The sequence below is a fragment of the Lathyrus oleraceus genome, chromosome 2 (assembly GCF_024323335.1).
Source record: "Lathyrus oleraceus cultivar Zhongwan6 chromosome 2, CAAS_Psat_ZW6_1.0, whole genome shotgun sequence".
Taxonomy (NCBI): Eukaryota; Viridiplantae; Streptophyta; class Magnoliopsida; order Fabales; family Fabaceae; genus Lathyrus; species Lathyrus oleraceus.
Window position 1 is genome coordinate 472,728,334 of NC_066580.1, and position 25,641 is coordinate 472,753,974.

A 25,641-nucleotide genomic window follows, 5' to 3' on the forward strand; every position below is an offset into this window, starting at 1 on the left:
GACATTGAATCTTCTTAGTATCGTTCAACCGCCGAAATTTTTCTTTCGAAGGATACTATTGAGGTTGATTTTTCTTATTCTTCTTCAAAAGAGTTCTTTGATGTGGTTGCTAGAGATCCTTCTAGGTTTGAGCTTGTTCCTTCATCTTTTAATAGTTGAATCAACTCATTCAATTTCTCAATGATTTCTTCCTTTTTGAATTTTTCTTGAACATTATAACCATTCTCATCTCTCGATTTAAGGATTAGATCAAATTTATGATTCTAATTCTTAATTCTTAGATATTTTATTAGCAACGAAAGTTCTAATATAACTTCCAAGATTTCTAAAGTTTGAAAAACATTTACATTCATTTTTTTGTCTCGTGTGTTCATTCCCTCTTATTTGATACTTAGAGATACTCCATAAATCATTTTAAGAGTGTCCCATATTTCCTTGATGGAATTACAATTAAGGACATACAGAAGTTTATTTTCATTTATAGACATAACTAAAAAAAATTTAGTTTTAAAATCAATTTCGAACCTTCTCTTTTCTTTTCCAGTTCAAAGGAAAACATGATTATCTACTACTTCACCATTAATACAATGAGTAGGGAAAAACAGACTATTGATTATTATTTTCCACAATTCAAGATCAAAACTTTGAATGAATATTTTAAATATAACTTTCCGCAATTCAAACCTATCACCATTAAATGGTGTGTTTAGGAAAGTCCTTTTGTTAAAAACAATGTTGAAAGTCATATTCCTTATGTGATTATTAGTCTTTAAACAAGAGTTAGACTTTGATGCCACTTGTTGGACATATGAATCCATACAAAAAGTGGGAGTGAACTGTGGAGGTATGAAAATCGTTTCTTTAATGAAAAATTCTTTTATAATTCAAAGTTTAAAACCATTTTATGAAAACAATTTAAAATGCAGTGGAAAATTCAAAGTAAATAACTTGAAATTAAAGAGATAAGGGAAGAGAGATGACACAAGAGAATTATACAGGTTTAGTCAAGAAGACTTAATCCAGACCCCGAGAATTGATCTTGATAGTATCAACCATGATTGAGAGCTTTTATAAAGTTAAGCCAACGGACCCCATTATAGAAGGAAATGAAGTTTCAGGCTGATTTCTAACCAAACAACAAACACAACTTGAAGCGGTTAGATTTTGCACCAAACGTAAAATTTTGCATAGGTTGATCTAAAACCAAGACGGAGTTTTGAGTTGGCTACTTTTTGAATTGAATTGCAATTTTATACACATTATGACCATAAATCAAGAGGGAGTTTTGAGTTGGCTATCCTCCAAACCAAACCGAGATTTATACCTGAATGATCTCAGACCTATTAAGCTTTTATACTGGACTGAACTCAGAAACTTAATGAGAATTTACACTTGGAAGATCTCGGACCAATAGAGCTTTTAACTAGGCTGGGCTCAAGAATCAGTATGGAGAATTTTCACAGGTCGATTTTCACAAACCCAAAAGAGGGCTTTTCTTAAATGGCGGAGCTTGTGAACCAAATGCAGACTAAGACTAATCCCTAAAGTACAAACAAGAGTTTTTTTAATGGTTTAGATCCTAACTTAAATAACCACTTTCTAAGGAAGAGATATTTATTGAAGAGAACAATATAGTCTTGGTAAATTTACAATTATACCCTCACCCAAAACAATATCCTCATTGAGACTCAAGAACACTCTTAAAGCACTATGACTAAAAAAGTGAAAAAAATATGAAAGATTATAGAAAGGTTAAGAGCGAAATAAAAAGTGAGGTTTTTTATATTTTCTAGATGATGAAAAATGATAGAGAAACTATCTATTTATAGGCCAACGTGAGGTGTAAATTTGGAAACAATCCATGAGCCAAATTAATTACCTAATCGATTAGGCAATGTAAATAATCAGTTGTTATGGCCCAAATTAGAAGGTTTAGATATAGATTCATAACAGTCATTAAGATACTATCACAATCAATTATAGACTTGATTATGCATCATCTAATCGATTAGGCCATATATCTAATTGATTATATAGTTTCAAAAGGTCTCTTAATCAATTGAACACTTCCCAAATCAACTTGCCAAGCTCTACAAACATTTTATTTTGAAGATTTTAATGAAAATGAGAGGTTTCTCAACGTTTGTAGTGAGTGTGTGATTTAACCATAATACTTTCAAAAATTCCCTTGCACTTTTAGAATATATTGATCACTTTGACATACACAATTATGTGAGCTTCCACACTTCTTCTCTTTCACACTCTAAAGCTTCAAGTTTTTTCATCATCATATTTGATAGAGAAGCTTGAGTATTATTGATGATACTTGATATATTTCCATATTGATTACCATCATCTGAGAGTTTGAACTTTTAAACCATCAGTGATCATAAATCCTAAGTCTTCACTTGAGAGCCATTTGGCTAACATGTTGGCTTTAAACAAAAGTCTTTCTTGATTTAGGAGGATAACTTAATCAACCATCTTATACATCTTTGAATGCTTGATTTATCTTTAGTACTTGTTTGACTTTAAGAGTTGTCATCATCAAAACTATGTAATTATCAAGACTAAGCATTAAATTATATTATCATCAAAGTTAAGTAGCTACTAATTGGGTTACATCTTGTTATCCATATAAGATTCACCCTCTTGGATCACTACTTGACTATACTTGCAAACACATAGATACATATTTTATAATCCATATCACACTAATGTAATGGCGAACGCACTATCCTAGATTCAAGAACCTACAATGTTAGTGTACACGAGCCTGTCAATAAGCCAACCCCTGATGTTGACATAATTTATTGATTTTTAATGCAAATACCCCAATTAGGTTTCAACTACTTTCTAAATTAATTAGCTCCAATATTACACTAACTCACTTTACAAGTTAATGTGGTCTTCTCTATTTAAAGGTTCATTTATTCATTTTCTTCAAAGCAAATTTGTGATCTCAATTGTTACATGAGACACATGATTCTATTGTAGAGGGTCATTTCATGGTCAAAACAACTCTAGAGCATTTGGAAGCCACTTATTCTTGGCCCTAAGTGATTAAGGATGTCAAGTGTTATGTCTATAACTGTGAAACCTATCATTAGTACAAGACATTTAGCAAAAATAAGGCAGGTTGTTGAATTTGTTACCCTTTTCAGATCAGATTTAAGAAGATATTAGCATGGATTTCATAATTTATTTACCATGCCGCAAGGAAAAACCATAACGAGGGTCTTTGTTGATCATTTATCCAAGTACACGCACTTCATAACACCACCTGTTGCATTCTCCACATCTATGCTTGTTGTTGTGTTTTTCTCATAAGTATAAAAATTTAATAGTATGCCAAAGACTATTGTGAGTGATAGAGACAGTTTTGTGAGCATATTTTAGCGTGAAATGTTTCATTTACAGGGCACCACCTTGGCTTTTAACAACCCCTACAACCCCCAAACAAGTTGCCAAATGGAAGTAACCAACTAAAACTTTGAGACTTATTTGTGTTGCTTGACTAGGGATACACCAAAATAATGGTTGTTTTACCTACCAATTGTTGAGTATTGGTACAACAACACTCATCACAATTCCATTAAAATGTATTTGTTTGAAGTCGTCTATGGCCACACTATTGTCATAAGTCCTAGAGGCCAATAGTTTTATTAGACTTGGTACTTGAATCGAATTAATTATTAATAATATAAAGTATTTATTTGTTATGTTTGATTTTCCAAAATAATAAATTATCTAGAATAGCTAGTCCGTTTAATGAAATATTAAGTGGACTTAATCATGAGACCACATTTAATATAAGGATATTATTCTTAAAGTATCCATAATCAAGCTTTATTGTGAAGTGGAATAACATTAAATCATTGAGACTATTATGTGGATAGGAAAATGGTCACATATCATAGGTCATGAATAAAGAGATATCAAGTCTTCACATATGTATGAATATTAAGAGCCATATTTATAGTAGATTGACTCACCTTGAGAATACTACATAGAATGTTATGCAAGTGTGATAAGTTATTCTTAAGGTGATAGTAGTGTATATCACCCTTATACCTAAAGCCACTATGGATCTTAGACGTGGAGTCGAGTGCTTTATTTCCAATAAAATGGTGTTCGTAACAGGATGACCATAAAGATGGGTTATGAGTAATCTACAAATCATGTTGAGAGACATGAGTGAGATAGATAGATTTTAGTCATCATGTGTAACATGATATATGTCTAAGGGCACAATATTTAATTGGACAAAGGATGACATGGTCTATTCCTTATGTTCAATATAGACATCAAGGGAAATGGTTATTATACACGCAAACATTATCACAATTAAAGGTTTTGATCTCACATGACATTTTCATGACTTAGGTAGCATTGATGTGTTGTTAGATACCGCTCATTGTTTATTATACTAAATATGTGATTTAGTATAGTTGTCAACATCATGAGAACCTACAAGGTTGCACACATAAGGATAAATTGGTGTGATAGTGAAATGTGTAACACCGTAAGGTATTATGTACTTAAGATTTATATAACATCGTAAGGTATGGTGTGCTTAAGTTAATTGTAGAATAACATAAGGTATGGTTCACTTAAGTGGAATACGTAATACGGTGAAGTATCATGCATTTACGTGAAACATAAAACATTGTAAGGTATGTAAAGTACAATACACTTAAAAGCTTCTACACGAGGACTCTCTCTCTCTCTCTCTGTCTCTCTCTCTCCCTCAAGGTATTCATTTGTAGTAGTTAGCACTGAGATTGAATCCACTTTGTTCATGAGGAATAAGTAAAGGAGTTATTCTTTATTCAATGTTTGTGATCGTTCTTCTGATTCTCCATCAAATGTGTTAATCACCATAATAGGTAGTTGTTTCTATCAGTGATCATACATCATTTGTAATGATCAACTTAAGGAAAATTTATGTTTTCTGTTGCATTTTATATCGTGATTTCCCTTCACGCGCTCAACTGTTCATTTGTTCCTACATTATGGGGTCCATTGTTGTGGTATCTCTTGGTGGAACTTTGGCAAGGCGACCCTAGATGTCACAGATCAATAAGGATAATATGACTTTGGCGCAACCGCGTATGCATAATTAGGCCAATGGCCATCAAAAAAATAATTCTTTTGAAGTTGATATTTGAATTTGGCTTTTTCTTCAACCATACAGACAAACCTCAGTTTATGGACAATTTTCACCCAAGCTTTCCAAGCATTATTTGGGCCATTTCAAATTGTGAAGCTCATTGGCACAATTCCTTATGAGTTGGCATTACCAGAAACTACTCGCATTTATCTGGTTTTTCAAGTTTCTGAGCTCAACAAATACTATGATGTCTCACCATTGGTCACTCTTTCTCTGGACCCATCAGTCACAGGTACCCGAGCTATCCTCCAACCTACTCAGATTCTTGGTGCTAGTGAGACGCAGACACCTAGGTATGTGTCAACAATTACTGATTCATTGGGTAGGATTACATGTTGTTAAAGCCACTTGGGAAGAGGTTTGCATTCTTAAGGAAACGTATTTGGAGTTCAACCTTGAGGACAAGGTTATTATGAAGAACGAGGTAATGGTATATGATATGAGCCTCATTCAAATCAAGTTGTGCTATTGGACCTAACGAGGATGGATGTCCAACGTTGAGAAAGAGTTAAAGGGCTAGAAATCCACCTATTTGGATGCAAGAATTTTCCTAATTGAAGTCACTATAGTGTTGGCACCACTAGCTATTTTAATTTTCCCTTTTCATTTTACTTCCGTAATGGAAGTTTCCACAAGAATGAATTAGGTTAACAATTGACAATTGATCAAAAAATCTAGGTAATTGTTAGAATAATTTCTATCTTTTTATAACCATCTTTTATCTAAATAAAATATATGCATTTTTTCCCAATTTTGCATTGGATTCTAACTTCTTCCTCCTTTTTTGAAGTTACTCTAATTCGAATGGAGCTAATAGGTAAATACCATATCACAACACTTACATTATTTAATATCTATGAAATAATTAAAATGACTTAAAATATAAAAATAAATGTATTGATTTGAATTAACATGTTTCAAATTATGAAGAGAATTAGAGACGGGAATATTTTTCTATTTGCCTCAGACTTTACCATGAACTAGAAGAGACTAGCTCACAAGATAAGTGATCGGTCCAACCTAACGCGAACCTAATATATTTACAATCATAAAGTTAAATTAAATTAAAAGGATGAAAGTCATAATCATTCATCATGCAAATCAATAATATCAACACATATTTGTTATCATTAATTTTCTTTAAAATAATTAATAATAACTATTAATAGAATTAATTATAATGTTTTGAAATAATACACTTGGCAAAATTAGCACAAAGGTTTCGCTTCCCGATCAACATTTTTGTTTTGTTTTAGTGAATAGTTTCAACTTGCAATTTTTTTCAATGTCGCTTATCATGTTATTTCTAACATAATTGTGGGATTCAACACTTGAACCTTGGTGGCACAAATCCTAACAACTTGTAATATTATTATGACTATTGTCACTCAGAGCAATCTATAATAAGTATCAACACTTAAATCCTATGAGTACTAACCCCATCGACACAATATCAACATTTGACACACAATATCAACATTTGACACACTTGAACCCTAATGATGAAATATAAATATTTGATACGAAATCGTTTGTTCAAATGCAAATTCATCATGACCAGTATATAGGATTGACTTATGTTAATGCATAATGAATTACAAAAATTTATTTATTCAAATGATCACTTGATTATGACCATGTATATCTCATATACTACTAATATGCATGATATTAATAAATAATCCTAAATAATTTTTTCTATTATATTTTCACTAATATTAAAATAATTTATATTATTTTTCTATATACTTTAAAATAAAATAAGAATACTAACTCAAAATAGTAATATGAGAAGAATTAAACAACTAATAAAGAGTGTGATTGAATATATAAGAATTAAAAATTAATAATGCATATATAGAAATTAATAATTGAAAAAAAAAGAGTCTGACAAACATATCCCATAACATAAAGGAGAAGAATTACACTATATAAAATTTGAATTCCATTTAATGGTAACAAGATAATGACTTTCTTTGGAAAAGACTATCCCCGCCTTTACGAGGATATGATAGAGGACACGATTCCTCGCAACGCCCTTGATAGGTGGCCCCATTATTTTGAGGACACATATTCTGGGAAAATATTTATATTTTAAAAAATATATATTCCTATAACATTTTCCAAGGTGAATTCCTAGAAATGACTTCTTTTTTTCAAGAACTCTCAATTCATGCAAAAAGTTTATCGAAATTCCATTTTTTTCCTCGTAATGTATGTGCATTATTTCTATTAATCCAACATAAACAAAAATATCACAATAATCTACAACATATATACACATAAAATTAAAATGATATTGTGTAGTTTGTAAGATGAATATACATTTATAAATATATGGAAAAATTGAGGTGTTACAATTAGCACAACCAGACCTGACAATAGAGTATGGTTGGATGTCAATTATTAATAACTAGATTTCTTCGACAACTCAAACTACACAGGCATATTCTACTCCCCACATATCTATTAGATCCACATCCTTCAGTGAGTACACCAGCTCCTCGATTTCCTACATAAATCCCATTGTTACTTACATAGACATCATCGTCCCCTACATAGATTCCATCATTACATACACAAATTTCATTGTTCCTGCACATATTACACTATTCCTACACAGACTCTACAAACCACTCTACATGTCCTTACACATTCATCTGACTATTATACCTATGGTCTCGGACTCATTGATTTTGAAGGAAGCAGTTGGACCCAGGAAATTAAAGTTTTATGGTTGTCGAAGCTTTGCCCCCAACGTGAGAGACAATATTACTATTTGAAGGGAAATCATAATAGACGTGGCACATAAAATACAAAATTGTCCCTCGGGAGGATCCTTACAGAGATGGCCATGAGTCTGAGATCCACTAATTATCTCTTGTAGTTCATAGCCTTTGATCATTAAAATGAATTGATCATAGCATATCACAAACGGCGACGCCTTTACTTAGTCCACATGAACATCATCTGCAATGAGTTCTCCTCCTCCCACATTACTAGTTGTGAATGAACGAAATTCTTAGAGATAAATAGAACTCAAAATCCTAGTGCGAGTAGGATTTTAAGAATTCGTAAATAAGTGATTTCCACTTTAGTATAAGGGTTCTATTTATATCGCCATTTATATGTATGATAACTTACGATGCCAATGTGTCTCTAATTTGTGCGGTGCATCGTAATAATGTGTGTGACCTTGTAGGTTCTCCTAAAGTTGACAATAATATTAAATTGTTTATTTATTATTATAAATAGAGAGCAGTGTCTAGCATCATATCACTATATCTAAGGGAGAGAAATATGATATGATATGCCATATTTTTTCTATGATAATGATCACATGTGTGATTACCCTTTTTCTCTAATAGATATATTGAACATGATGCATAATTCGACTTATTTCATTAAGACTCGAGTATAAGAGAAAAAGGTATATATATATATATATATATATATATATATATATATATATATATATATATATATATATATATATATATATATATATATATATATATATATATATATATATAGAGAGAGAGAGAGAGTTTAAAACTTATGTTTTTTTCTTAATTGTTTTTTAAGGGGAGAGAGAGAGGGAGAGAAGAGAGAGAGAGAGAGAGAGAGAGAGAGAGAGAGAGAGAGAGAGGGAGAGGGAAAGGGAAGGGAGAGAGAGAGAGAGAGAGAGAGAGAGAGAGAGAGAGAGAGAGAGAGAGAGACTCATAGATTTTGTATTTAGTGACAGGTTGACCTTGCATGCAAGTAGAGTAACTTTTATGAAAGTAATGGAAATGGGGGAGAAGGAGAGAAAATATAGTTTATGAATGAATTATGATTTCTCTTCCAACATGGCCTTGTATTAATAGGAACATTAGGTCTATTATACCCCTTACTTACTCATTTGAATTGTCGATATTGTCATTCCCTTAACTAGCACAAATCTTTGTTCTACCCTTTGATCCAATTAACATATTAGAGGCTTAATTGGTATCTCAACAATAATTAACTCAGCATTATTTCACTTGATATCTCACACGAGACCATTTATAGATGACCAAAATACCCCTCGAAGATAAAATGACTATTTTACAACTGATTCTCAAATTTTCATTAGTTCGCTAATAAACAGTTTCAAATAATGTTCAAGGTTATAATGTTACAACTGTTCTTGTTGGAAATCCAACATAACAAAGATATGTTTTTTTTTTAAAATAACCATGTTTTAAAAAAAATCTAAAATAATCATATTTAAAAAAATAAATGAAGGAACTATGTTTTAAACAAAACAAAAAATCCACACATAAGAGGAGTAGTCAGAGGGTATGGCTCATGCATTCATTTTTGTACATAGGCGTCATGCATGATGACACATGCCTATAGTGACAGTCAAAAGACGCAGGTAAAAGTCTATTTACCGTGGCACATGCATTTGTTTTTGTACATAGGATAGCACGTGCTTATAGTGACAGTCAAAAGGCGTAGGTAAAAGTCTATTTACCTTAGGTATAACTCGAAAAATTCATTCCTACGACACTTTACCGTAGGCACAACAAATTATATGTCAAAAAAATGCCGTAGGTATAAGTATTTCGGACTATATCTACGATAAATAGACTTTTACCTACGCTTTTTGACTGTCAGCATAAGCATTCGTCATATGTACAAAAATGAATGCATGTGTCATGATAAATAGACTTTTACCTACGTCTTTTGACATTCACTATAAGCATGTGTCATCATGCATGACACCTATGTACAAAAATGAATGCATGCGCCATATCCTCTAACTACTTTGATAATTTTTTGAAAATATAGATATTTTGATTTATTTTTTTCAAATATGATTATTTTAAAAAAAATCTAACAAAAACTTTAAACAAAAGATGAACCATAGTTTTGCTAAAGAGGCCCGATGATGCCGGCAACCATCACCTTCACAATGATGATTTTTTTTTTAAGAAAATGGTGATGATCATAGCCATTAGTTTATATAAATAACATTTATTTAGTCACATTTTAATTAATTATCGGTGGTATGTGGTAAAATTTTAATTTTGAATAATTCTATTTTATCATGATGGATGATTATAATTTTATGAATTTAGATAAATTTACTAGTTTGTTTATTTTAATTTTATTGTATTGTTTTTTACTTTAAACTTTATTGCATATGTATATTTATTTAAATATATATAACTTATAAGATTAAATATATACGTGGTTTATTTATTCAAAATTCAATTTTATTTCGTATAAAGATTTTCTTCGAATAATATTTTTTAAAGTTTTTTATCTATATTTTTTATTTCTACTATCTTCTTCCTTTTATTGGAAGATGTCACTCAAGATCAACATCATATTTAACTAAAAAATGCAATCATATTTAACTAAAAAAATGCAATTACAAATTTTCATAAATTTATTTGAAAATTTACAAGGCACCAGAAGACAGAGTTATCTCATGCCTTACGAGTATCCGAGACCTACACCTATGATTATGGCTGGGCCTTCAACCCTCCCTAATCAAGGAGTAGAGGAGTTGAGAGACGAAGACCGTTCACGTGCCTGGATCCGTGAACGTGAAGAGTTGCTTCAGCAGATTAAGGAGAAGGATGCGTTGATTGAGTTTCTTGAGCATCAGGTTATTGATGACCCTGATCATGTATGAACTTCTCTACTTCCTCAGTCTTCTAAGTTCTGGAGGAGGAAGTATGATCGACTCGCCAAAGAGAAGGCCGATATGGAGGCAGCCTACGAGAGGGAGGTGAAGAGGCTTCGTGCATCTTATCTTCCTGTGTCCCGAGCTTTAGATGATTGTTTCTAGGGATCCATAGGACGATTATTTTCCTTTTCTCTTGTGTATGATTGACGATGCTGCACTTCTTTTCCCTGATATTATTTGATGAGATATTTCCATATGTGATAAAATGCTTAATATTTCCAGAATTTGCAAATAAAACTCTAAAGTTCCTTTGAAATAAAAAACAAATCATATGCACAAACATTGCATGCATCATATGCATAAGCAGGTTTTGTTTCCGGTCCCTTGCCCTGTGGTCTAACTCTAGGTTCTTCATTTATTTTGAAGACAAGCTGACTCACCGGTACTACACTAGAGCCAACATTTCAAGACTGATGGATCACTTAGAGCAAGAGAACCGCAAGCTGAAAGAGGAAGTGGCCAGATTGACTGCCCTAATGGAGTCACTCATGGCTGCCCAGAGCCAGTCTTCTCCGACACCTTCAACTCCTCCCTAGAGGACAGTTATCTCCGAGATTGTCTCCTCTACTGTGCCCGCTGCCAGTGCACACTTTGTTCCAACAGCCATGCCAACCGGGTTCCCGTGGGGGATGCCTCCCAATTTCATGCCTGAGGGTCCTGTTCCTACCTTTGCTTCTCTGCCGGCATCTAGCCCGGTCCTTGCCGTTCCTCCTCCTGTCGTGCATACTTTGCCCAGGGTAGACGACACCATCTATCATTCTGAGCCGTCTGAGGGTCCAGATGTTTATGAGAAGATGGATGCCATGAACGATCAATTTCTTGAGCTTCGCAAAGAATTGAAAACTCTCAGAGGGAAGGATCTTTTCGGCAAGTCTGTTGCCGAACTTTGCTTGGTTCCAAATGTGAAGATCCCTGTGAAATTCAAGGTCCCTGATTTTGAAAAGTACAAAGGAAATACTTGTCCTCTCAGCCACCTGGTCATGTATGCCAGGAAGATGTCGACTCAAACCGATAATGACCAACTACTCATCCACTACTTTCAGGACAGTCTGTCCGGTGCCGCTTTGCGTTGGTACATGGGTTTAGACAGCGCGAACATCCGATCCTTCAATGATCTCGGCGAAGCCTTCGTCAAGCAGTACAAGTATAACGTGGATATGGCTCCCGATAGAGATCAATTGAGAGCCATGTCCCAGAAGGATAAAGAAACATTTAAGGAGTACGCCCAGAGGTGGCGAGAGGTGGCAGCACAGATCGTGCCTCCGCTAGAAGAGAAAGATATGACTAAGATCTTTTTGAAGACTTTAAGTTCTTTTTATTATGAGCGGATGATTGCTAGCGCTCCTTCTGACTTCACCGAGATGGTGAATATGGGGATGCGTCTAGAAGAAGGGGTCCGTGAAGGACGGTTAACCAGAGAAGAAGGCTCTTCTGCCAAACGTTATGGGGCGTTTGCAAATAAGAAAGATGGAGAGGCACATGCTGTGATCTCCCATGAGAAACCAAGAAGACCCTCTGTGAGGAGGAAGACTGTGCGTCCCGCCAGTAACCAGCACCAGGTGGCTCATATAGCACCTGTTTTCAGAGACAATCAACAGTATCAGCAACATAGTAACAATCAGCAACCACATCCGCAATATCAGCAACAACAGCACCGACCGCAGCAGCAGGCCTACCAGCCTCGAAACAATAATCAAACCAGCACGAGTTACGAGAGGAAAAGGGTCACCTTCGATCCTATTCCTATGACGTACGCAAAGTTATATCCCTCTTTGATAGAAAGGAAGATGATTACTCCGAGAGACCCACCGGCTATACCTGCTAACCCCCAGTGGTGGTATAAGCCTGAGTTACATTGTGTTTACCATTATGGTGATCCCGACCACGACGTGGAGAATTGTTACCCTTTGAAGACCAAGGTTCAAGACCTTGTGAGGTGTGGTATTTTATGTTTTGAGGACGTAGGCCCTAATGTGAAGAAGAACCCATTGCCCGAACATGGGAAATCTGTCAACATGGTCCAGGGTTGCCCTGGAAAATACAAGGTCAAATATGTCAGTCATATTCAACAGTCTCTGGTCCAGATGCATCGTTTGTTGTGTGACTACAGTCATTATGAGCATGACCATGATAGATGCCGAGTCTGCTCTGTTAACCGATTGGGTTGTTGCCAAGTGCGCAAGGATGTTCAGGAAATGCTGGACGAAGGAGTCATTGAGATCCTTCAAAACAGGAATGTTGATGAAAATGAGCCTGAGGTCAATGTGATCTCCCTAGTGTTTCGGATACCCGAGCCTGTTATCATCAAGTACAATGGTAGCAAGCAGAAGGCTTCTCCCGCTCTGATCATTAAGCCTGCTGGTCCTGTGCCTTACTCCTCTAAAAAGGCAGTTCCCTATCGCTACAACGCCGTAGCAGTAGAGAATGGGAAAGAGGTATCCTTGCCCTCTTCTTCTGTTGTGAATATTGTCGATGTTAGCGGTTTGACCCGTAATGGCCGTGTATTTTCAGCACCGCCGAAGCCTCAAATTAATGCTGATTTTGTTGAACGCCCGATCGGGAACACTGTGAATTCTCCGAATCCGGCACTTGCTGTTAAGCCCTCCTCCGTACTGAAAAATCCTACTTTTGTTGGCCCGAGTGGCAATGTGAAAGAAGACTGTGATGAGATGCTGAGACTCATCAAAAGGAGTGAGTACAATGTTGTAGACCAACTTCTACAAACGCCATCCAAAATATTTGTGTTATCCTTACTCTTAAATTTAGAACCACACCGAGAGGCTCTGCAGAAGGTGTTGGATGTGGCATATGTGGATCACGATGTCACTTTGGAGCAATTCGATAGCATTGTTGCAAACATTACTGCTTGTAACAACCTGAGCTTTTGTGACTCTGATCTCCCTGAGGAGGGAAGAGATCACAACCTGGCATTACATATATCTATGAATTGCAAAGACGACTCCATGTCCAATGTACTAGTGGACACCGGGTCATCATTGAACGTATTGCCAAAGTCCACTCTCTCAAAGTTATCATATCAAGGGCCTCCCATGAGGCAGAGTGGGATAGTTGTGAAGGCTTTCGTTGGGTCTCGCAAAACTGTGATTGGGGAAGTTGATCTCCCAATCAAGATCGGACCAAGTGATTTCCAGATTACCTTCCAGGTTATGGACATTCATCCATCGTATAGTTGTCTCTTAGGCAAACCATGGATTCACGAGGCAGGCGCCGTGACGTCCACCCTACACCAGAAGCTGAAATTCGTGAAAAACAAGAAGCTGGTGGTGGTATGGGGAGAAAGGGCTCTCCTGGTTAGCCATTTGTCTTCCTTCTCATATATAGATGCTGAGGTTGAAATTGGAACTCCTTTCCAAGCTTTATCTATAGTCGAGCCTATTGAGAAGATAACTCCTTCATTTGCTTCCTACAAAGATGCAAAGTTGGCCATTGAGCGTGGTGCAACCACTGGTTTAGGAAAAATGATTGAGTTAGAAGACAATGAGTCCCGGGCTGGCATAGGTTTTTCTTCTGGTACTTTCAACAAGCAAGGGTTATTCAAGAGTGGAGGTTTCATCCACACTGGTCTAGATGTGGAGGTTGCTGCCGTTTTAGAAGAAGATACAAAGGATTCTGGCAACTTCATCATCCCTGGAGGGGTCTGCAACAATTGGGTCGCTGTGGATATTCCAACAGTTGTCCATAAGTCAACGTAATGATCACTTTGTTTAAAAACCCCTCTCCCATGCCAAAAGGAGGAGTGATGACATTGATGGCGCATAAATACAATGATATTTTCATTCAATAAATTCATGTTAAATGTTTGTTTTTCCATTTATTTTCCCTTTTCGCTTTTGCATGAAATTGGTGATCACATAAAACCTCAAAATGGAATAAAATCGATCTTTTTCATCTGCATAATGATTTGCCTTGTTTGAATTCTAAAGCTTTTCATATCCAAAAATCATTATGCGGGTTGATTTCTAGACCCATTGAACATAATGACCCAACGCCATCTCTCAATTTTGAATTCCCTGTATTTGAGGCGGAAGAAGATGATGTTGAAGAGATTCCTGACGAGATTACCCGTCTACTTGAGCATGAAGAGAAGATCATTCAGCCACATCTTGAGAATCTGGAAATAGTCAACTTGGGGTCTGAAGATTGTGTGCGAAAGGTAAAGATTGGGGCACTTCTGGAAGAATCTGTTAAGAAGGGGTTGACTAAGCTGCTACGAGAATATGTTGACGTCTTTGCCTGGTCATATGAAGACATGCCTGGTCTAGATACTGATATTATGCAACATTTCTTACCTTTGAAGCCTGAGTGCATGCCTGTGAAATAGAAGCTCAGAAGAACTCATCCTGATATGGCAGTGAAGATCAAACAAGAGGTTCAGAAGCAAATTGATGCGGGGTTTCTGGTGACTTCTACATATCCTCAATGGGTGGCCAATATTGTGCCCGTGCCTAAGAAAGATGGAAAAGTCCGGATGTGTGTGGACTATAGAGACTTGAATAAAGCTAGTCCCAAAGATGATTTCCCTCTACCACATATTGATATGTTGGTAGATAATACAGCTAAATTCAAGATCTTCTCGTTTATGGATGGATTTTACGGATATAATCAGATTAAAATGGCACCCGAGGATATGGAGAAGATAACATTCATCACACCTTGGGGAACATTCTGTTATCGAGTGATGCCCTTCGGTTTGAAGAACGCCGGAGCCACGTATCAACGAGCTATGACTACCTTGTTCCATGACATGATGCATAAGGAGATTGAGGTGTACGTTGACGATATGATCACTAAGTCAAGATCGGAGGTTGTACTCCCAGTAGAGGTGGAGATCCCATCAATGAGAGTCTTGATGGAAGCCAAGTTGACTGATGCTGAATGGGTTCAGAGTCGTTATGACCAGCTGAACTTGATAGAAGAAAAGAGATTGACTGCCATGTGCCACGGTCAGTTATATCAGTAGAGGATGAAGAAAGCTTTTGATAAGAAGGTCAAGCCTCGTGTGTTCCGAGAAGGTGACCTTGTGCGCAAGAAAGTTTTGTCTTTCGCGCCCGATTCCAGGGGCAAGTGGACTCCAAACTATGAAGGTTCATATGTTGTTAAGAGAGCCTTTTCAGGCGGTGCTTTGATACTTACAACTATGGATGGGGAGGATTTCACTCGTCCTGTGAATTCAGATGCAGTCAAGAACTACTTCGCCTAAAAATAAAAACTGAATAGCTCGCTAAGTTGAAAACCCGAAAGGGCGGCTTAGGCAAAAATGAGCGTCTCGGTGGATTGAAAACCCGAAAGGGCGATCCAGGCAAAAGTTAGAGACACAAAAAATATAATAATGATATATGTATCCCGCTAGATTGAGTACCTCATCCTGGGGTAATCTAGGCAAAAATTAGGGATTTGGCAAGTAACTGCATCCTGACAAGACTTTGTTCTACAACTGTCGTTTGTCAGAGATCCTTGCTCATTATCAGCCAAAGCTTCAAATACATCGGATTCAGAATTGGTGGAGAAATGGTCATTATAGTTAATGTAGCCCTTTTCCAATATATATCACCAATTTCAAATTTGTAAAGATCTATGGAGTCTTGCCATTCGCAGACTACCATTCTATCAAATAAATTTGAGCCTTTTATCCAATTATTGGCACTCTTATCTGTTTCTATTCAACAAATGTTTTGCATGTTTTGATTAAGAAAATATCATTGTTTTAAACGATCAAATTTTTTATAATTTGTTTTTAAACAAAGTGAACATTCACAATGACGAAAGGATACTTAGGAGATCCTCAGTGCTCTCCCAAGGGTGGTACGATCCCCAACAGGGTAAGATTTTTGTCCATATTCCTGGCATGACTGTATCTCCTCCCTCCGGAACCTTTTGTGGTTTATCCTACCAAGTGGATTGCTTGTTGAGAGTCACCTCTCTTCTCTTCAGCAGAGTAGCAATCTTCCTTCCTCAGCAGCTTGGATCTCTTTGGGCAAGAGCGGTATTTGGTGGTTGATCCCGATAAATCCTTTATCTCCTCGGATAGATTCCCCAGTAGAGTTGTTGGTATGGTGGACCTTGTCTGTGATAACTCTCGTCCCCAGCTGGAATGATTGATGATTCATCCCTTGCAGAGTTCTTTACTTCCTGGTATCTCTGATCCCCAGCAGATTGGATACTCTCCGGTGAACTTGGCTTTCTCTCTTGAGATGTAGTACCGGGTGGTTGATTCCTGGACCTGGTTGTGTTAGATATGTCTGTCTGTCAGCATACATCATACATAAACCACGCATATTCATGCATAATTATAATATTCAGATATTCATGTTGCATTCTTTGCCCTATATCGTTGTTTGTTGTCTCCTGCTAATTGGTGATATATTTCCCCAAGCAGATGTGTGTGTCTGATCTCCCCATATAGAGTCAACTCCATAAGCAGAAAGCGTCTATCCTTTCTTCCATATTCCCCACCGGGTTATATCCTCGTGGATGTTGATTGTTTTTGTTCCTTCCCAACACATATACTGGGATGGTTTTCCCCATTGAGTTATATCCTCACCGGGACAAGTCTTGATTTGGTGTGCCTATCTAGTTTGATCCTAGATCGATCTCTTGAGACTTTTTTCCTGTTTCCCCGTGGTAAATGAATAATTTCTCAATAATTAGTAATTATTATCCCCGGCAGAGTCTGTGTTTCTCTACCCTCATACCGATAGTTGTAAACCCTATTTCTTCCCTTTTTTGCAGAGTAACTATTTTTGCTCATCTTTAATTGGTGACAGTTGTCTTCATCCAATATTCGGTGATGATATCCCCTCATCTGCTTAGATAATTGCCCTGATTACGCAATTTATCCCCAGCGGGTCATCTCTCGTTTACCCTATTGTTGTTGGTAACATTGTTCCTCTCATGAATTGGTCATCATTATATACCTAGTTTCGGTATCCCGATGCCTTTTCTTTTCGGTCGATTTATCCTTTATTAACCCAGTAACCGGTTGTGGATAATCGCCCATGCGAGTATATTATCTACGTTCTGACGGTAATAGATAGTATATCTCATGCACTCTCGGGTCTGAAGCCTTTTGTTCTTCCCCAGTTGAGTAAGATTCGTATCCCCTTTGTGGAGTTGAATATCCATCCTGTAATCGAGTTTGCTTTTAGCCCTCTTTTGGATGATGAGTGTTTTGGGAATATTCCTCAATTCACGCCTTGGTTGGTCACCTATTATATGCCCAGTAACCGGTATCCCTGGTGTTCCTTCCTCTCTGCTCCCTATTATGACTTTTTGTCCCCTGTGGAGTCAGAATCTCTGAGTTGAAGTATACCTTTTAGGTTTTCCTCAGACGTTTTGAAGTTTTGATATCTCTCACCCTTATACCGGTCTTGGATATTCATCTCTTCCTGAGCATGTTGTATCTCTCACCCTCATACCTGGCGTTCAGATCACATGTCTCCTTGAGCTTATTACCCAGTAACCGGTAATACCTCGTCCCGCTGCTTCCCCAGAAGTGTCCTTGTGGACATCCCCAGCGAAGTCCCTTAGTGGATTGTTTTCATCCGGATTTTATCCGAAGTATCCACTGTGGATAGTTTTTGCTGTATTGGCATATTCCCCAATACCTGCATCTTCGAGTCGGCTCGAGTCTTTCCATTGGATCTTTTCCCTTTGGAATTCTGTTCCCCAAGCTTTGAGTCGTGACCTGCTCGCGCATTTGTATCCCTTTTCTATCCCCAGGAGAGTCCCCAGGGTCTTGGTCCCATGGAGTGAATTGCTCATATGGATTATCAGTGGTTTCTGATTTTCTTTGCTTTTGTGGACACGTATCTCCACAGAGTGTTACCATTTTTCATACCTACATTTGCATCATAAGGTCTCTTAGGGACCAAAATTCGTTTCTTTGTTATTATTTAAGCCCATTCTACCCCGTCGAGACGAAGATTTTAACCTTCACTTCTCTGGCTAGAATGACCTTAAATATGAGCATCTGTAAGACCCCAATTTTGACCCTAAGATCCCTCATGACATCATAACATTGCATTTGCATTGCCTCAAGGATCTTTAGCATCTTGGTTCCCTTTGCCTTTGTGTGGGACTCCTTGTGATTGGTTTGAGATCACCAAGCATGCTTGAATTATACATCATTGTTTCTCTTACTTTTGTTTACTAACCAAAAGCACAAAAATGTGTCACTAACATCTTTTGTTTGAAGCTTGAGTATCATCCAAGACACTTTGTGGGTTCTATTTAGATGATCAGTCAACACAAGGGAATGGCTTGAGATACTTCCAACAGGTTCAAATGGGGTCTATTCGTCAGTCAAAACGTTAATCTTGAAGGAGCAAAAGTTTGTTCATGAGCTGTCATGCTCGCTAGGCGAGCATAATGGGTCGCCTAGCGAGTCCCAAGAAAAGCCACCAGAATCACCTACGCTCAGAGGAATTTCTTGAACTGTCATGCTCGCTAGGCGAAGCCCACATGTTTAAAAAAAAATGAACGATAAACGGAAAAAAAAAGAAAAAAAAAGAAAAAAATAAATAATAAAACAAAAAAAACGAAAAACAAAAATAAATAAATAAATAAATAAAATATAACAGAAATTTTTTGGACTTGGGCCTCTCTCATTTGAGCCCACAGGTCCACAAAAATCAGGTTATAAATTCAGAGTTTCAGTGAAACAAAAGGTCATTCTATTCCTATTACCCTGGCAGGGAAAAAGATAGTGAGAGAAGAGCTAACAGAGTTCAGAGCAACCTCCAGAGACTGAAGGGAACTCATCGGCAAAGAACCAATTCCCTCTCATATAAACCCTAAGAGTGCTTTGCAAACCCAACCGGGCAATTCAATTTCATTCGATCTCTCCAGTCAGGTTTGCCTTATTCCCATTACTTTATGCTTTTAATTTGAATCCTCTGAATGTATGAGGTATTATGGGTGAATTTGATACCCTTTTAATGCATGTGTTTGACAAGAGGTTTAGGCCTCCTACCCTTGGTTGTTTTTTGTGAGCTTTTTGTGAATTTTAATGGCATGATTCATGTGGTTACATTTTGATTTGGGGGCAACTCTTGGTTACCCTATCTTGTTTCTCTAACCTGTTTGTTGAGTTTTGTTTTGTGAGGACTCATATGACTCTTGCAGAGATGGCTTGCCTGGTGTTCCATTTTATTTGTGGGATACCACCTGGAGGTTTATTCCGATTACCTGTACTGACTCGCTTTCTTTGATGGTGTTTAGCTTGGAAGAGTCTCTGGGTTTCTTATTTATCTAATTGCTGTTACTTAGGATCTTTATCCGTACGGTAGATCTCTCGATCCCTTTACTTTTCCCGCATGTTACCGATTTCTTAGGTTTCGTATAGCCTCTCGTGGCATGTCATTTAAGGTAGCGCGGTTCCTTCATCTAGGACTGCCTTTTTGCATGAGCATCCCTAAACACCCCAAACTCATTGATTTTTCTTCTCCTAAGAACACATTATCTCCTTCTACTACAGGCGAGTAAGTCTCCAAAGGTCGAGCATCCAGTAGATTGCGTAGTAACGTCGTTCACCCCAAAACATAACCCTTACCCCGTAGTTAGTCGAACTACGTTTTGCTCTGATTTTCATCCCAGATGAGATACGTAGGCATAAGACGCGATGTCTTAGCGAGCACACTCCTCTTTAACCCATAGGTAGCCGAGCTACGAAGACTCTGATTCTCATATTCAGATGAGATACGTATGCAGTGGATGCGACATCCGTGCGAGTCATTTTCTTTTGGCCCTTCTTTTAGTAAGTAGTACATTAGATAAACATACGTGCTTTTCTCATCCCTTCAATAATGTTTGCACGAATAAATTTTCAACAAAAAAAAACAACAACCTTTGCAACAAATGTGAAAAGGGCTCCCTAGGAGTACCTAGGATGCTTTGGGTGCCTAACACCTTCCCATTGCATAACCAACCCCCTTACCCAGATCTCTGACATTTTTACTAGTTTTTGATTCGATAAAACTTTTAGGTTTTTGTTCGCTTTCTAACCATTCCTTTGGTTAAATAGAAGTGCGGTGGCGACTCGACTTGTATGATTTACCTTGGATTTAGTCAATATCTCTAATGGTAACGAATACCCCGCTACAGTTGGTCTAGAGAGAAAGTTCGCAGATTGATATTTCTAGATGTTTATGTTTTATTTTGATTGTATGTTCGTTGTTTTGTTGTTGGATTTGTAATAACTCCTTAACAATCCTAGATGTGTTATGATATTCTCAAGATTTGGTTCTAAGCTTTTTGATCCTTCTGTTCTGGTTTTTTTTTCTTTTAATACATTTTTTAAATTATGGAAAAAAGGGGGAGTAGTAGTGGTAGTAGTGTGTTCTAAGCAATCTAACTACTAATTGTGTTTGTGGAGCATTGTTTAGATTGTGTGCCCACATGTTGGAGCATATGGCATGACATCTGGCCTTGAACTATGAGCATGTGTGAGCTAATCAATATGAGTATGGAAACTCTGATGTTTGATGTGCAATAATGTATGCTGACCATCGTGACTGTCTACTACTGACTATTGACTTTGAATGTGTGCATGCATGATTGATTATGTGTTTGGCTATATGGGAGCATTGTGTCTGTTCCGTTTTTGATGTAGCAACCACATTACATGTATACTAATTTTGTGCTACGTTCCTGCTGCTTGCTCTGTGTATTTATTTGTGGCGTGTTTATACTGCTCAGTTTGTATTGCAATCTTGTAAGTTTTGAAATATTTGTTTTGTCAAAAAAATTTCAAGGGAGTGATTGTTATTCCTTTTGAATTAACTGCACTATGCAAACACAACAGAGTTTACAAGATATTTTAGTGAAGAAAGAGCGCATATGAGACCAAATATTCCAGCATGCGTGCAACATCTAACCCTTGTCAACAGACCTTGATGAATGTTGTTTTTTCATTATATTAGAAAAAAATGATAATAGTGAAAAATTCTTCAATAAATAACATGAAATCTATAAATTATAAAAATATTTTAAAATTAATTATATGACTTAAATAATAATTCAATTTTTTAAAAAGTAAGTTAAATATACCCCTAATAAGTAGAAGAAACAATTTAACACGTGCAAGAAACCTTATATACACCCACACCGATCAAGATCAAATCAAAACTCAAGCCAAGTTTCTTACACACTCATCAACAACAACATAAAATCGAGAATCACGTCAACAATATCAACAACCGAAATTCACAAAATTATGGAACCAAATTCCGACGCAGGTGAACGAATCGCTAGAATCGCCGGCCACCTCAACCCTCCCAATCTCACGGTTCGTTTCCACCATTTCTTTCATTGCATCACACAACCAATTAGATCAATATCATCACTGTTAGATTCATATAACTGTGTATTATGTTATCTCAACAGATGAATGAACATGGTTCTTCCTCTTTGACGAGTTTCCATTGCCGTGCCAAAGGTGGATCACCTGGATTCAAAGTTGCAGTTTTGGGTGCTGCAGGTGGAATAGGACAGCCTCTTTCCATGTTGATGAAGATAAATCCATTGGTTTCAGTTCTTCATCTCTATGATGTGGTTAACACCCCTGGTGTTACTTCTGATATCAGTCACATGGATACTTCTGCTGTTGTATGTTCCTAACTCAGGTTCTATGTCCTGAATTTCATATAAATTAATAAACTTGCTCATTGAATTTTTGTGGGTCGATTTGATTTGCTCATAAAATAGAAACAAAATTGTTTTCATATAAGTTATTATATGGAGAGGAGAGCTTATGATTAAGTTGATAATTCATATAGAATAAGTTGTTTCCATAAGCTATATGAAATAGCCTCACAAGTGCTTGTGTCATTAGATAATCTAAAATAAGTCAATTCAAATAGGCTCTAAATCTGGAATGTGTGTTTGATCATTTCATATATGCTATTAGTTGTTTTCATAAGCTATTCTAGAGAGCTTCTAACAATAAGTTCAAAACCCTTATAGACATGTTATGAGTTGTTTTATAAGCTCTATCAAACAGTTTCACAAGTGCTTTTAAAGACAAGTTGGAAACCCTTATAGACATGTTATGAGTTGTTTTCATAAGCTCTCTCAAACAGTTTCACAAGTGCTTATGTTTGTAGATAAACTCAAGTAAATCAATCCAAATATGTTCTAAATCTGAAATGCATGTCTAATCATAGAAAATGTTTAGGTTTGTAAAATTAAGTTTTTTTTTATGTTAACATGACTCAGAAGGTTTTGATGTTTAGGTTCGAGGATTTTTAGGGCAAAATCAGCTTGAGGATGCACTTACAGGTATGGATTTGGTAATCATTCCTGCTGGTGTTCCACGTAAACCTGGAATGACTAGAGACGATCTCTTCAATATAAATGCTGGGATTGTTAAAACACTTTGTGAAGCAATTGCGAAGCGATGTCCCAAGGCAATTGTCAACTTGATAAGCAATCCCGTTAATTCCACTGTACCTATTGCGGCTGAAGTTTTCAAAAGAGCCGGTACTTATGATCCCAAGAGACTTTTGGGAGTTACAATGCTTGATGTGGTTAGGGCCAACACGTTTGTGGTATGAATTTTCTACTAATTACTATGTCCAGCTTTTTATACTCACACTTACAGCATAATTAGGACAGTGAAGTGACTTTTTCAACTTAATTGATCAAATCTCCAATGTCAAATTCCTTTTTGTTTCAACTTAATAAGTGAAGTTACTTCATTTGTTTTCCCTGTCGGGCTTAAAATGCAGGCTGAAGTTATGGGTCTTGATCCAAGGGATGTGGATGTTCCTGTTGTGGGGGGACATGCCGGAGTCACGATTTTACCTCTTCTTTCTCAGGTCACTCTAACTATTTCTAATTCGAAATTGCTACCATATTTGATTTTAAATACTTCAAAACGTAGTACTCTAGAAATTTTAAATATTTCTAATTCGTTGTCAATGACATTTCAGGTTAAACCACCTTCATCTTTCACCACAAAGGAAATCGAGTACTTGACAGATCGCATACAAAACGGTGGAACTGAAGTTGTTGAGGTAAAATTTACGCAAAGGAAATTGTGCTATAATATGATTTCTTCATTGCTATGGATTATCTATACATTGGAATTTTAATTTGCATAATGTTGTAATGTTCTCTAGGCCAAAGCTGGAGCTGGGTCTGCAACACTATCAATGGTTAGTATTTTGTTTTGTATCGATAGGGAAACGAGATCATATTCTCATTAAAAGAACTAATCTTGAACATACAATACAATCATAAATGGTCGTGCTTATATTTATGAAAAAACAATGTCGGTCATATTCATCTATATATAGTCGTATGGTTTAAGATAAGTTCTCAGTCGCTTCTTTTTTCTGAAATTTCATTTTTGTTTTGTTGTCTTAGCATAATTTTCATGACTTCTTAACAATGCTATGTGTAAATTGCAGGCATACGCCGCTGTTAAATTTGCAGATGCATGTCTTCGTGCGTTGAAAGGAGAGGCCGGAATCATTCAATGTGCATATGTTGATTCACGGGTAGGAATTAAAAATCTGCTTTCCATTATTAAGATAATCTTGAATCCTCTTCCATATCATAATCTTCAAATTCAAAGCTCGAAGAAGTATTTTTTTCTAAGGATTAACAGAGTCAGTTATTATAGGTTACCGAGCTTCCATTCTTTGCATCAAAAGTACGACTTGGCCGTGACGGAGTTGAGGAATTTCTTCCTCTAGGTCCCTTAAGTGATTATGAGAGGTATGCAGTAACAGTTATCATTTGAACTAACTAGTTTCCTAACTGAAACATTAAACTTATATCTAGTTTATAATTCGATAGGGCGAGTTTGGAAAAGGCAAAGAAAGAGTTAGCAACAAGCGTGGAGAAAGGCATTTCTTTCATCAGAAAATGAGTTGATAGCATATCCTGAAAATAAGTGGTGGAATTAAGTCATGTCAGTTGTGAGATCAAAATTTTCAAATTAGTTATATACTAGTAAAAACCATTCATATTACAATAAAAGAGTGTGTTTAATTTAAATACATAGTTTATTTTTTTGACAATATAGATATTTATTTTTTAAAATTTGTGAAGTATAAACGTGGCCATTTGAGCTTTGATTAAAAGAAATATTCAAGTACTAAAACATATATCGATTTTCCCTTCAGTTTTACAAGTATTGCCTGCAACTGCAACTACAAATTTGAACATATTCGGTTTGTAAGTGAAGTTGTAAATGTATCAACACGGCATGAAGAGAATAGTTGAGAAAATATAAGTTAGTAAGAACAATGTTTAATAGTCAATCATAGTATTACATTAAACAGATATAGAAAGTGTTTAATAGTAAATCACATATTTATGGTCTCTTTGTGTATAGTCTTAAAATTAAGATTAAATTTATATTAAAGTTTAGTTTCAGCTAGTATACTCTAGTATCCCTTAAATGGTATAGACTTCTCCTATAAGTCTTCATCTAGGACAGGGTTGTTTTATCCACAATCTTGAGTTGATTTCTTAGTGAAAGAAACCTTAAGGAAGACGAGCTCTGTTAGGAGAACAACATATTAATGAGTAGCAGGAATATGCTCGATAGGAAGTCTTATTGATGACCTCCAGGTCTTGTGATTGTAGCATATTGTAATGCGCCTACAACAGACCAGTAGTACGTAGGATGTTGCAAGTAATTAGACCTCATTTTGAGTGTAAAGATGATGTAGGTAGGCTTAGTGAGTGTAAAAAGTGAGGGGTCACATTTACTGGT

General features: G+C 36.3%; 1 protein-coding gene across 1 annotated transcript; it reads left to right on the forward strand.

Annotated features, from left to right (window-relative positions):
* The first annotated feature begins 21,992 nt into the window (after positions 1-21,992).
* On the forward strand, positions 21,993-24,917 carry LOC127120517 (malate dehydrogenase, glyoxysomal). Its single transcript, XM_051050968.1, has 9 exons — positions 21,993-22,200; positions 22,299-22,520; positions 23,147-23,461; positions 23,642-23,731; positions 23,846-23,929; positions 24,035-24,070; positions 24,326-24,415; positions 24,541-24,635; positions 24,717-24,917. Exons 1-9 carry the CDS (start codon positions 22,129-22,131, stop codon positions 24,787-24,789), a joined length of 1,077 nt encoding a protein of 358 aa, XP_050906925.1. The 5' UTR covers positions 21,993-22,128; the 3' UTR covers positions 24,790-24,917.
* Positions 24,918-25,641: the final 724 nt, after the last annotated feature.

Excerpts from the sequence above, each read along its gene's own strand:
- LOC127120517 (XM_051050968.1), top strand. The coding sequence starts at position 22,129 with ATGGAACCAAATTCCGACGCAGGTGAACGAATCGCTAGAATCGCCGGC. Across the intron at positions 22,521-23,146 it reads ACATGGATACTTCTGCTGTT|GTTCGAGGATTTTTAGGGCA; the intron begins GTATGTTCCTAA and ends TTTGATGTTTAG. Across the intron at positions 24,636-24,716 it reads CCCTTAAGTGATTATGAGAG|GGCGAGTTTGGAAAAGGCAA; the intron begins GTATGCAGTAAC and ends ATAATTCGATAG.